The sequence below is a fragment of the Ptiloglossa arizonensis genome, chromosome 2 (assembly GCF_051014685.1).
Source record: "Ptiloglossa arizonensis isolate GNS036 chromosome 2, iyPtiAriz1_principal, whole genome shotgun sequence".
NCBI lineage: Eukaryota > Metazoa > Arthropoda > Insecta > Hymenoptera > Colletidae > Ptiloglossa > Ptiloglossa arizonensis.
In genome coordinates, this window is record NC_135049.1 from 25717040 (window position 1) to 25729941 (window position 12902).

Sequence of the window (12902 nt, forward strand, 5' to 3'; positions counted from 1 at the left end):
TAATGTATCATTTGTTTAATTTATATCATTTGTACACACTGCGGAAAAGTTGCATTTTTCACGTAAAATTTTATTCGTAAGAATATCATTTTTATTTTATAGTTATATATAAATTTTAAGGATAATAAGAATTGGATACCGAACGAGAAATGATTTCTCTTTTGTTAAAATAGTTATAATTCATTTTACATAAAATAGGGAAGAGTTAAATTCAATTAATTTAATAATCGATTATATTTACATATAACAAGATCATTGTTAAGTTCAATTCAAATTAGAAATGGATTTAAAAATTTTTGCGTCTAAAAGAATATCTAAAAAAGTACATACATATTTAGTCACTTCTATTATTATTTATTAAATACGTATCACTGCATATTAAACTGTAGACAAAATATTGCATTTATATCTGTTACATATTGGTTATATGTATCAAAAATCATTCTCAAAATATACTACGAAATTACGGGACACAGTATTCGTAGCGATTCATGCCATCTGTCATATATAGGTTACGTGTATCGGAATTAATTTTCGAAATGCAATAGTGGATGCATAATAAATAATACTTTAATCCTAAAATTGATAACCTATTTTAAACTTTATATATTTCGTAACGATTAACAGATCTTTATACATAGGTTAGTCGCGTCCAGGTTAATGTTCACACGTTCAGTCGCAGGACACTAAAAATTTGTTGTGAAAGAAAAGAGAGTGCATTTGGTGTTTGGTATTCCCCGTAAACGGCACGAATTAACGGCAATTAATTTATTTACGATTAGAGCTATTTAGTGTCGTTTAGCATTATTTATGACGGAAAATGTATCGTGTGAGAACATGGAGCCATTCGAGGTAACATACTTTTAATTATTCACAACTTTCTTCAATATAACAATTGCTAATTACGAGAAGTTATAATAATTAAAACGCGTTACATTTTCATTTGTTTAATAGAATCCTGACCTTCTGCCCCTGGAAAAAGTAAAACTAAATGTCAAAATTGATGGTGTTATTGAGAGTATTGATGCTTTGGTATGTTTATTTATAAAAATGTCAATTAGCACTGCATGATTTTGTTCAATCTTTGATAACAATTTTCAATTGTTTTTTTATTATTTAACAATGCTCTGCAATAAATTTATATAAGGTTTCATTTTTACAAAATTCATGACTATCTAAACTATGAATGTGCCCCTTTGCCAATTTCTTTTAGAATAAAAGGTGGGTGGATGATCATTATTTTTTGAATTATGAAGCCCCTAAGTTGTACAATGAAGATGGTTCTGAAATTATGGGGGCAAAAGAGCATTGGATGACAGTTGTCAAATACATGATAGATGATATAAAATGGTTACTTAGTCTTCCATATTACAGGTACGTGTAAAAGATAATTTAGCATTAAGAATATGTATTGATATTCCTATTGCAACATAAAGCAACAGTAAAAATATTACTACTTGAATATATATCTTCATTATATGACATTTGTATATTATATGTCTGTATACATTGTTTATTTAGATTCTGGTCGAATATTGTATTCAATACCTCAATAGTAAATGCATTGGTATCTTTTCTACAAGAAGCACCACCATTTTATGCTTTAGAAAGTTTTCCAAACTGTCCAGATATGTTGGAACTTCTCGAAACTCTTCGTCGCTATGTACTTGTGATTTTTGCACGTCTTATCACAAACAAAGAAAGCCCTGGAGAATACATAAGCCGTCCATTTCTTGGCAACTTGCTATATGAAAATTATATATTTACGATACCAATTATCTTTGATCTTTGTCAACTTTATGGCAGGGAAAATGAAAAAATAATGGAGAAAATTTTAAACTGTTTATTTATATTAGAACCACGGTACAATAATGATCTTCAAAAAGCTGTTCCTTGTCTTATAGAGGTGATGTATCAATGCATAAAAAGTAAATGTTGTCTCAAAAAATATAACTGAATATGAGTATTGTTAGTATAGGCCCTTGAAAATGTTGAAAGGAAATTCAATGGTTATTTTATTCATAATCCTAACGAAGCAGTTTCGCTAACGAAACAAAATACTGGTTCTATAGAACTTACATTATTTAATTTAGAGGATATGATATTGTATGTGTTAGATATATCATCAACAATTAATGTGTTTCTAAAAAATTACCCTCCTGCAGTGAGTACATTTCATAGGGAGGATTTTATGAATAAGTAAGTATATAAATTCATAATATAATTTGTATCAACTATTTTTGGTAATTTCTTTTCTTGTTTATCATTAATTAGAATTGTTTCCATATATGAGGGCACAATACCTGAGATGTATAACAAATTAGATAAGTTAGGGTATAATGAAGCAAACTTACTAAAATATACGGAATTAAAGTATCGATTGGATGTGACAAGAATTGAAATGTTACACCTTTTCCGCATTATAATATATGAACCAGTTCGAAATATTCAAGAAAATTTGTAAGTTATATATTTGAGTAATATAAGTTTATCATTTACTGTGATAAAAATATTATTATGAAATTGTGTTTAGAAGTCAAACGACAGAAGCTGAGATAAAAGAATGTGTGGAAGAATATCTTACATTTTTAACCAGTGCCATTTCTGAGAAAGAATTTATTACAGATTACGATCAATTTTATCCAGTTAAGTCGGATCTGAAAATATTGTCAAATATTTGTCCTGAAGTGTATCCTTTTTAACATAATATGACTGAAGTCATTACAATTCAAAAATTAAAATACTATCAACTCTTTAATACTTAATGCATATTCAGTGATACGATAAAATGTAATTACATATTGAAATCAATCAGTGCAAATGTTGAAAAACCCAGTGCACCATATACTGCTCTCTCAAATAATATAGCTGTAAGTAAAAAAGATAAAGAAACATTTTTATTTTTATATTTCTATACAATATTAATTTTTTTAGGATGCTGTAGCTGGACCTAGTGGTGTTGTGTATCAGTCAGAAGCAGTTAATGATAACATAAGTTCTTTGAATGGAGATAACTCTTTTGAAATGATCTCTCTTATTTCTGAAGTTAAAGACATCTTGTATGATCTAGACGAAAGTTTCATTGAGGTAACAGTTTTTACATAATGAAAATATTGCATGAAAAAATATATTTAATAAAATTATTTATTTAAATAGATATGTTTGAAACATTATAATTACGATACTGCGTCTGTGATAAACGCCGTATTGGAGAATACATTACCACCTCGACTAAAAAATTTGAAAGACCAAAAACCGGCAATAGACGATACATTACCAGATTGCACGGTATAAAAACATTGTTTTTGTAGTATTAATGTAATTAACAATTTCTTAATAGGCAACATAAATACTTATATGTATTATTCTTGTAGATGCCGATCAATGAAGATCTAGCTCTTGGCATTGAAGAATTAAACATGTTTAGTGATGACGACGATGAGGTTCACGTTATGACTCGTGAAATCATCGAAGTGCCCAAAGATTATATAACAAGAAAGTAAGTTCTTAGGAAATGAAATAATTCACTTCTACATATATATATTTTCATAATATATAAAATAATATTTATTTGCAAATAACCGTCATATTCAGTAACATTTATAATATTGCATTATTCTACAGCATTTAACTTAACACTTGTTGCAGTTACAGCCTTATAACAGATGATTACGATGATGAGCATGATGATACATACGATGATATAAATATACGTGGCACTACTCAACTTGATTCTATTGAAATAGATGGAAGACCCTTTGGTATACCAAGAGTGCGTATTCTCATTTAGTTTAATGATATCGGCACATTCAAATACATAACAATTGCATAGACAATTTATATTATTTTAGGTACTTCGTGAAAAGCAAAAAATTGAAACTGCTGATGAATCGGAATCAGAAGCCGAAGATGTAGAGGCCGACCAAAATGGTAAAGATCATTTTATACGGAACCCGGCTGAATTACGGGCTAAAGCTGAACAACGAAGGCAAGCTAATCGAGGCGGAAAATGTTCAACCAATATGACTGGTAAATTGCACAAGTTATATTTATTAAAACATTTGTCAGTCCTATTATTATACCACCATTTCTGTAATTCACGAGAGGAACATAGAGAACATTTTTTTGCGTGTTTTCTTATGCATAGGTAAATCCAAGGGTCAAGGACAAGAGAAAGATACCTCACATAACAGACAGCAAAAGAGAACACGTACTAATCACAATGCTCGTTCAGGTGCTCAGTGGAAACGAAGTCAAGGAATGATTCCATCTTAAATTTACCTATACCTTTACAATATTAATGTAAATACTGCCATGTGATAAATACATTCGTACCTATGATAACTCCGCAGTATTCGGTTCCTTTGTATTTTCATCAAAACGTTCATTATAGAAGTGCTACTGATTTTCAGTGATCTTTGACAATGGTAAGAGCTCTTATTCGGTTCATTTCATTACCTACCATTTGTTGATATTCATCTTCAGGTACCATGGCGCTAGACGGTGATCCCAAAGCATTTGAAACTGGCATTAAATGTGTGAATAATTTAGTTGTGCTTCCATAGTAATCTAACTGCACCATAATCAAAGCATGTATGCTAGGCTTTATATATTCTAATCTCTTGTCTAAAAATGTGGGTAATTCAATGAGTAATTGAGCATGTACAGTCTTCAAGTCCTTTGCAGCTGCTTCTTCTACTCTGCGTTCTCTTTCTAGTTTTGCAATATGACTAGCCGTTCTGTCCTTTTTTTCTTGTAATTTTTTGACACGGTTATAACAATATCTCCAAGCAATTAGTAAATCTTCGCGTTTTGTTAATGCTGCAGCTATTAAGGCAAACTCTTCTCGTAATTTTTTTAAAGGTTCTATAAAAGTTTTCTGGCAAAGAGCTGCCATTTCTTGTACTGTTTTTCCAACCTATCAAAACCATAACAATTTTTATTTTATTGAATATTGCAATATAGTAGTTTATAAATGTACCTGAGTGGTAACAGAATGATAATCTTCCACTATTTTTCGAAATTCATCATTGAGATGTGCTAAACCACAAGTGGTTAAATTTAGAGTTAGTCTTTGGTCTACACGATCTAAGTTTACCACAGCTTCTATGTACTTTTTCATTTCTTTTGTCAGTTTCCTAATTGTATCCTCAACACTTAAAACAGAACAATGTTTCAAATATAGAAGGTTTATTGATACTTTGAAAAGTCATTTATAAATTATAGAAAACAAATGACAAATAATATGTGTAAAATACATACTAAATAAGTCTCTGAACTGCGACATCCAGCTCTCTGTCCTCTGCATGAGACAATAGAGGTGATGCTGGTGTGGGTCTCTGTGTTAAGTAATTTCTTTTTAAGGGCTTCCTGTGTGTATTACAATGATTTTTATAAAAATTATCGTGTTAACCTCTTCAAATTAATTAGTACTTATAAACAATGTAATTTACTCACCACGTCATATTAGATACTAATTTCAGATATTTTCATATTATGTTTTTATGATTGGAGTCAATTTATATAAAAAACTTGTTGCGATCGTTAATTAATTTGTTGATCATTACGTAACTATTATTTGCAATTAAGTAGAGACAGTTTATGGTAAAGCGACTTACAGATTCCGCAGTTAATATATTCCTTTTTATGTTTTTTTCCAATCGCATATATAAACGTTCTGCAAATTTCGACACACAGTCGTTTAAAACATTTAAACTTGACGTAATATTTTCTAATCTTTAGTAACTTTTTTTATCAGTTGTATTCATGAATCTTCCAACTGCTTCCAATTACTTAGATCAAATTCCCAATTCTCCATGTCCACAGGACTTCTTTACACGACTGATTTCCCTTCCACGTGTCATTGCCAATAAATAAAGAAATCAATGAAGTCTCATGTTCCCGTTTTTGTTCATAAAGTAAAAGACGATGCACCAATTTTCATAGGAGACATTTGTTGCAGTGTGTGGTACTATGGTAAATGGGCAGAGTGGAAGAAAGTGCCTAAGCTCCAAGATTTATGAGGGAAGGATCAAATTTATTTGTTTTTAATTTTAATCTGCTTTTATAAGGTGGTAGATTAAATTTTCCAGTTACTGTATAATTTTTAAGATATAAATAATTAAAATTACTTATGTACTATGTACTGCAATGTATAGTATAAATATCAATCTTTGTAATTTTCTTTCATTAAAGTAACTGTGGTATAGATGATAGAAGCAGTTAATATGTTGATGGTTGTGGATATTTGAATTTTATTTATCCATAACTATTTTTTTTTTAAATAGAATTTATTTACAACTGCAACAGTGTGCACAATGAAAAATCATAATCATAGATTCCTTCGTAATAAAAAATTCCAAAAAATCCATCCTTTTATGATCAAAAATTTATTCCTATTTCTCTAAATGCATTAGAAAGTAACAAAGATCGATATTCATGGTACAAGATATGTATTTTTAATTACTTATACATCTAAAATTATTAAGTTATTACACCTAATATTTTAAGCATAGTAACAAGGACATATAATGTCCTACTACTTTACAAAAGTAGATTAAGTATAGGAACTAATAAATTCAGTGCTTTCCTTAGTAATCTGAACATACTTACTACAGTTAGTCTAATTTTGTATACTTTATTAAAATGAGTTACATAAATTCAATGTTTATTATTTATTCTTTTTGTACAAATACTTAATGTATAGGAATTGAAACATTATTGATATAATAAATTCCAATACTTCTTACACTATCTTAGAAAGTTCATTTACATATACAATATCCACCTAAGTATTAATGGTCTATTATGATTAATTCATCTATACCCCAATCTTCGTAACTGTTATCAGGTAAATAACGTCTGATTACAATCGGAATTTTTCTTTGCTTTAATTCTTTCATAGCAATTTGCAATGGATCGGTTTCACCCTCTAATTCTACCATTACAGGAGCACACATGGCTATTTGCAATGCCCTTGTCCCTAAAACCCTTGCTCTCTCATACCTGTAAATATATAATTAAAATGTAATATTCTGTATGTTCATATGTTATTTAATGTAAAGCTTTTATTAATATAAAATATTTAAATAGAATGGTTATCAAATTAATTTTATCCACACAAAACAATTATACTCTTCAATAATGTCAATATTATTATCTTGGATATATTGTTGTTAGAACTTCAAAGTTACTTGCTTTGTCATATATCTTGTTGTAATCCTTTTTGATCTTTGCACACCACCAGTAGCTTCACCAGCTGCTAGTAATTCTATGTTTTCTCCATCTTCTTCTTGAGGTTCCAATTCTATATTATCATCGTCGTCAACATCATCAAAATCATCTGCGACCCTTTAAATGATAAATTTCAATGATATAATTCACTTATAATATGCAATACTCTATTTATTTAGCATTTATAATACTTTTAATTATAAATTGTTAAAATTATTTGACAATATAACAGTGATAGGTTATGTTTAATTTGGTTATAAAAGTATAAAAATTGAAACAATCGGTATGATTTATATATAAATATAACGATTCTACGATCAGACTTTACGACGTTACGACGAAAACAAATTTTAATTAATATTTACGATTAATCACAAAAATTACTCACTCGTCTCCATCAAAATCATCGTCTGCCATTTTCCAACAATTGAATAAACTTTATTGATATAATGTATTCCTTTTTCAGTTTATCGTAATCTTTAATAATCCCACGATGTTAAACAAGCGGTAACAAATAGTAACAAACATAGTATGGTCGTAGATGAGTAAGAGTTATATTTTAGTTTGCCCGATGTTGGTAGAGAACGTTAATAGACATCGCACATCTAGAACGGATCAATATCACTATGTACTCAAATATTCAAGCATTGGTGAAATTCAGTAAAATTCAAACAAAAAATTTTCAACAAAGTAATTTTTATTAATAGTTCTAATCATATTTTGAAAGTTGTATTATAAGTAGTATAATGTTACATTATTTTTCTGTGATATAAATTAGAAATAATGTAATATATTTATAGTACCAGTAGAATTACTTTATTTATTTATACATTATTTGTTTATTTTGCAGAATGTATGATACTTAGAAAGTGTTATATTAAGGGGTATGTGTAGTTTGAAACACACACAGTTCACAGAATTTCTCCACCTCATAACAGAAAGAAAACATTACCTAAAAAGGATGCTGGGTACAATAGATAATATTAAAGTTTCATCCATCTCATTTACTAAATCCTTGTTATTCCTTATAAGATGTTACAGAAAGAGTTATAAAATGTGTCCATATCGAGGATGCTTATTATATTGATTGTAATACAGATAATATCAGAATTTTTAAGACACTTACAAAATATGTTATTTAAAAAAAAAACAAAAAAAATAAAAGTTTCTTTTTCCTTTTAGTAGCATCTGTAGAGAATCTTATAAACAACACCGATACTATGCTACATTTTATCCTTTTAATATGGTAGGCTCGGTTAGATAGAAAGTTATTTAACTTCCACAATTAATATTGACTGCCTAATGTAATATTCCCATAAAGGTATTTCCGCAGTGTATTTCTTCCAATAATAGATTTTTTAGCATGTCAGAGGAGCCATTGATTCCAGTGCATGCTTGTCAAAACATGCAGTTACATACAAGATACATTGCAAAGAAATGCATTATAAAAATCATTAATAGCCGTATTGTAAAGAGATTTTATTTACATATATTTTAAATATTTGTTCGCAAAGTTGAAATTCTTAAAATGTCTATCAATTGTATGCATACAAGAGCTTTACTATAAATAATTGTTACACTTTCCAGATTCTATTGAGGTCAGCTGTTTTGAGCAGTAAGTAATCTAAGAAACAAAAGCAGTGTCAGTAATATAAAATTGCTTATTTTTATTAGATGGATATTATTATTTCAAACCTGGAGTAATTAAAAAGTAATAGAAAGTTTATTACATAAATATGATATAATTAAAAATTTTTCATTAAAACTTTTCATTTAAAACAATTACATTTTTTAAACGATAGAAATTTTTTAAATGTGTTCATCCTTTTCTTTGTTTAGGTTTCAATTTGTAACATGTAAGATCAAACTATTTGGGTACCCTTCACTGCATTTGCGATAAAAGTAATAGCAAATGCGAATTAAAACGCATACTTTTAAATTCTAGCAGTGTTCTTTTAATTATTTAAAGTAATTTCATTATCTTAAAAATATCTTATTCAATATATATTATATTTATTCGTGACACCTCGTGGCTCGGAACCGTCGCGTACTATATAACCCAAAGAAGATACGATAGAGCAAAACAAAGTGTCAAATGTTTCGTCTGTCTTGTATCGTTCCTCGTTCACTGATTTTCTCTTAAGCTTTGTGAGGTAAGAAGAATAAACGATGGTAGGAAAGCTCTCGGCGTGTACGTTGAACCTCTAAACAAATAAATGATAGTTCTGAATTAGGAATAATAAAAGTACATAACTTAATTGCGGCAATTTATATATGTATATCTTTTTTGGCTCAATCGCTTGCAGTCCTTGTCTAGAAATACTATCATTTTATGTTACTGTTAGCGGCAATGCATACCTAACAGGAGCATATAAGCAAAGCCTCTTGCACATTGTTTCGCTCCCTCTTTAACTTTGATCAAAGACCTCCACCTTCATTTTATGTTCCTGTTATCATCAAACCAGATCAAATACGAACTGATAACCGAAGTTAGTAACTAGATTCTCTATCCTTCTCTTTTTTTCGTTTATAGACCTCCATTGTTATTCTACGTTCCTATTAATAGCGACGTATCTCTAATAAGTAACAAGTCATTTATTGTTCATTAACGGTTTCGACAATGTGTTTGTGGTAATCTTTGAAGCAAGAAGCGCGTAATACTTTACAATAGAAGAAAAAATGTGTCTACAATACAAGTAAACGTTACCACGTTTGAAAGTAGAAAATCATTTTTTAAAGATAGGAATCGATACAATAGACTTGTCAAATGCATTGCAAATATTTTTTACAATATTTTTAACGTTCCTTCCTCTTATAACGAAACTCTTATAACTCGTTATAAGACGTAAATAATATCTATCACTGTCCATCCTCGATACCAATTCTCAATAGAACTTTCGATTCAATATATATATAAATTTGATCGTAAATAATCATTTACAATATTACGATACTATACGGGAAAAAAACTGGATTACATTGTTTATCGTCTTAAATGAAGGGGGTACCGATACAGACATCTATTGAGAATTCATCAAAACTTTTGTCCGTATCGAATAATATTGCGTTGTAACTTACGTAACGCTATCGACAACCTCGGGATGGTGTTAATTGCAAAATAGGAAGTGCAATGCTACCGATCAAATTCTAACAGTCATTTGACAACGAATGCAAAACACACGACGCAGATTACAATCGTCGCATCTGCACTTAATATTTCAAAATACGATTTGATTACGTACACGTATACTTAGATCGAGCCATAGTGCGCGCAAAAATGCCAAGGGCACAGGTGTACCGTTACCATTTCCGCTTTGTTCTTCGTTAAAAAAGGTAAGAAGAAAGTAATCGGTGGATACATTCATATAATTATTCCACGAGGATTTTGTCCAAGTATCATTGAATATTTAAGAGACTAAATTAAGTATCTGAACACAGTCTATAACCAGAGATCGAGAGGAAAGTATTTCTTACGTCATCGTTGGTGTGTCAGATTTCTTTAAAATATCTACTATTGTTAAAGGCTACAAAAACTTCCAACGCATCTTTTTCAACGACCACCGTAGTTTGTCCAAGTTCTATTCATCGAACAAAATTTCGTTACGCATCGAATTCCGAAATCTTCTCACCTTTCCTCCCCAAAAACTCTCCTATTGGCTCCATAGATACTAACGATCCGTTGAGTAACCTTTGGAAGGATTGCTTTCTTCGTTAGAGGCTTTAAAACCGTATACGAGTTTCCGGTATTAAAATTTGCTTTCCGTGTAATGGGTTCCAAAGTTCACCACTTGAAAAACAATCTCTTCCCACAGGTACGTCGAGCCCCGAAGTATACTCGCCTACTACTACCTTTCCTCTGAGTGTCTCACCGAGTCGGCGTTCATTTTTCTTTTGAACTTTCTTCGAAACACCCTCGAATAATCAACTTCCAAACATTCTCCAGGTTATACGTATCTCCTCGCCCGATTTCGGGGCCGTTCTGTTCGGTTGGCGACTATTTTTACAGCGAGGGTACACATGGGAACACAGGAAAGGAGCAAGGATGGTTAACCGTACCCTGTTTCTCTCTTCGTGGACTCTTCTCCGCTCCGATTCCGTAACGGAGCGAAAGTAAAGGCAAGGCTTTCGTTCTCTCTATGACGGCCAAGCAATTATCGTCCACCTGTGCGGTTGGATTTCATCTCCCGAAACACGTTCTCGTTTCAAGGCCAAGGACACACCGAAGTAGTAGAGGGAGGTCAGTGTTCGGCGTGTCGATCTTCCTCCGCATCGTCAGCGTGCTCCGCTATCGACAAGAAACAAACAGAAATGAAAGCTACACTGTCTATGCACGATCGAGAAATTCTCTATTCTAGATTCGATCCCTCTATTCTCTATCCGTTACACGCTATTCGGCATCTCTCGATCTCTGCGCTATGTGCCACTCCATATCCCTTATTTCTCAGCACGCGTTACCACTCAGCTGTTATTCGCTGCTCGATGTTCCCTAATATCTGCCCTTTATCCTTTTTATTCAGGGTCTCCTCCATTCCCTATTCACTGGTCCTTGGTACCTACCCGCTATTCCCTATGAACCTATTCTTCATTATTCTCTATTCGTCATTCTCTACCCTCGAGTCTCTGAGCCTGGTCCACTATCCCCTAACACCTAATCTCTTCTCTTCTTTATCTTCTGTCCTCTATCGTGTGTCCTATGGTCTCGTATCTTCTTATCCTCTGTCCTCTGAACTCAATTTCTAACCCCTAACAACCCCTTTTCAATATATTTTGTAGGTAAATTTACAAACTTGGACATCACTGTTTCACGTATTTTAAATTCTTTGCAGTTCCAACAATCCCTACCCTCAATTTGCTAGTTGCTGTCCACAGATATCTACACGCTACTTGCTGTTTTGTAACGAAGTATCAAAATTTGGTGAAAGTAGCCTGGAAAGCAGTGCGATTTAATCGCGAGTTAAACGTTTCTGACGGGTGTAGCGTGCATTTTAAGAGAAATGGACGAGGAATAAAGATAAACGACCGAGAAAGTGGCGCGATGCGAGCAACAGCACGAAGAGAATACGTCCAATTTATACCTCGTTGAGCTTGATTTGTATTATTTACTTTCGCAACTCGCTTCAATTGGTCTCGAATTTATATAAAATTCTTCGCTGGACCGGCCCGTTCTACATATCACGGTCGAAAAATTAATATTGAAGTCCACCGTTGATTCGATCGATCTCGTTCTATCTCGTTCGAGTATTAAATAAATTCGAAATCGAAAAAAAAATACGAAGCTCGCGATAATTAACGTTCGTACAACACGATCCCCTTAGAGTGTTCGTTGCTCGCTATCTTCGTCGAGATACAATCGAGGTTAAAAATTTGTATCGGATTACGTCGGTAAATACCGATAATATCTCAGCCTGCGTTTTTACACGGGGTGGTTAACTTAATTGCAAAATTTCGACTTTGTCCGTAAATAGACCGATCGTTATCGACTGTTACAAATTATGCGATACTTTGTAGATATTCGAGCGATACATCTTTTCGCGAGCAACGAGTGCAATCAGTGTGGCCAGAAAAATAAAGCAAAATCCAATGTCTAAGGAGTGAAAGAAGTAACGAGTGTACTTATTGTACTGGAATACCAGGTACAAGGTGTAACGGTATACCTAACTACGATACAA

General features: G+C 31.6%; 3 protein-coding genes and 1 long non-coding RNA gene across 5 annotated transcripts; 2 read left to right on the forward strand and 2 right to left on the reverse strand.

The window, feature by feature from the left end:
- The first annotated feature begins 56 nt into the window (after positions 1-56).
- LOC143155328 (activating signal cointegrator 1 complex subunit 2) lies at positions 57-4411 on the forward strand. Of its 2 annotated transcripts, XM_076327940.1 has the most exons (15): positions 57-76; positions 642-852; positions 955-1032; positions 1214-1374; positions 1522-1906; positions 1979-2199; positions 2275-2460; positions 2534-2689; positions 2777-2870; positions 2935-3087; positions 3157-3288; positions 3375-3499; positions 3649-3772; positions 3852-4029; positions 4148-4411. In XM_076327940.1, exons 2-15 carry the CDS (start codon positions 811-813, stop codon positions 4273-4275), a joined length of 2163 nt encoding a protein of 720 aa, XP_076184055.1. In that variant the 5' UTR covers positions 57-76; positions 642-810; the 3' UTR covers positions 4276-4411. The 2 variants fall into 2 exon arrangements, with proteins under 2 accessions (XP_076184055.1, XP_076184054.1); XM_076327939.1 differs by lacking the exon at positions 57-76 and having other exon boundaries at positions 355-852.
- LOC143155330 (bridging integrator 3) lies at positions 3204-5854 on the reverse strand. The gene is made up of 4 exons (XM_076327943.1): positions 5458-5854; positions 5263-5370; positions 4982-5156; positions 3204-4918 (listed from the first exon to the last, which is right to left on the reverse strand). The coding sequence occupies exons 1-4, from the start codon at positions 5463-5465 to the stop codon at positions 4409-4411; spliced, it is 801 nt and encodes a 266-aa protein (XP_076184058.1). The 5' UTR covers positions 5466-5854; the 3' UTR covers positions 3204-4408.
- Positions 5855-6612: 758 nt separating this feature from the next.
- On the reverse strand, positions 6613-7806 carry Rpii18 (RNA polymerase II subunit RpII18). The gene is made up of 3 exons (XM_076327272.1): positions 7622-7806; positions 7198-7350; positions 6613-7005 (listed from the first exon to the last, which is right to left on the reverse strand). Exons 1-3 carry the CDS (start codon positions 7648-7650, stop codon positions 6795-6797), a joined length of 393 nt encoding a protein of 130 aa, XP_076183387.1. The 5' UTR covers positions 7651-7806; the 3' UTR covers positions 6613-6794.
- Positions 7807-10360: 2554 nt separating this feature from the next.
- On the forward strand, positions 10361-12789 carry LOC143155041 (uncharacterized). The gene is made up of 3 exons (XR_012994311.1): positions 10361-10566; positions 11177-11470; positions 12060-12789. It is a non-coding gene; the product is annotated as an uncharacterized LOC143155041 (long non-coding RNA).
- The last annotated feature ends 113 nt before the right edge of the window (positions 12790-12902 follow it).

Coding starts and splice junctions, on each gene's coding strand:
- LOC143155330 (XM_076327943.1), bottom strand. Junction 5,157..5,262: donor GCAGTTCAGAGACTTATTTA/GTATGTATTTTA, acceptor TTCTGTTTTAAG/TGTTGAGGATACAATTAGGA. Junction 4,919..4,981: donor ATCATTCTGTTACCACTCAG/GTACATTTATAA, acceptor TGGTTTTGATAG/GTTGGAAAAACAGTACAAGA.
- LOC143155328 (XM_076327940.1), top strand. CDS start 811: ATGACGGAAAATGTATCGTGTGAGAACATGGAGCCATTCGAG. Junction 2,690..2,776: donor TCAAATATTTGTCCTGAAGT/GTATCCTTTTTA, acceptor ATGCATATTCAG/TGATACGATAAAATGTAATT. Junction 3,500..3,648: donor AAAGATTATATAACAAGAAA/GTAAGTTCTTAG, acceptor CACTTGTTGCAG/TTACAGCCTTATAACAGATG.
- Rpii18 (XM_076327272.1), bottom strand. CDS start 7,650: ATGGCAGACGATGATTTTGATGGAGACGA. Junction 7,351..7,621: donor GATGATTTTGATGGAGACGA/GTGAGTAATTTT, acceptor TATCATTTAAAG/GGTCGCAGATGATTTTGATG. Junction 7,006..7,197: donor ACAACAAGATATATGACAAA/GCAAGTAACTTT, acceptor ATATATTTACAG/GTATGAGAGAGCAAGGGTTT.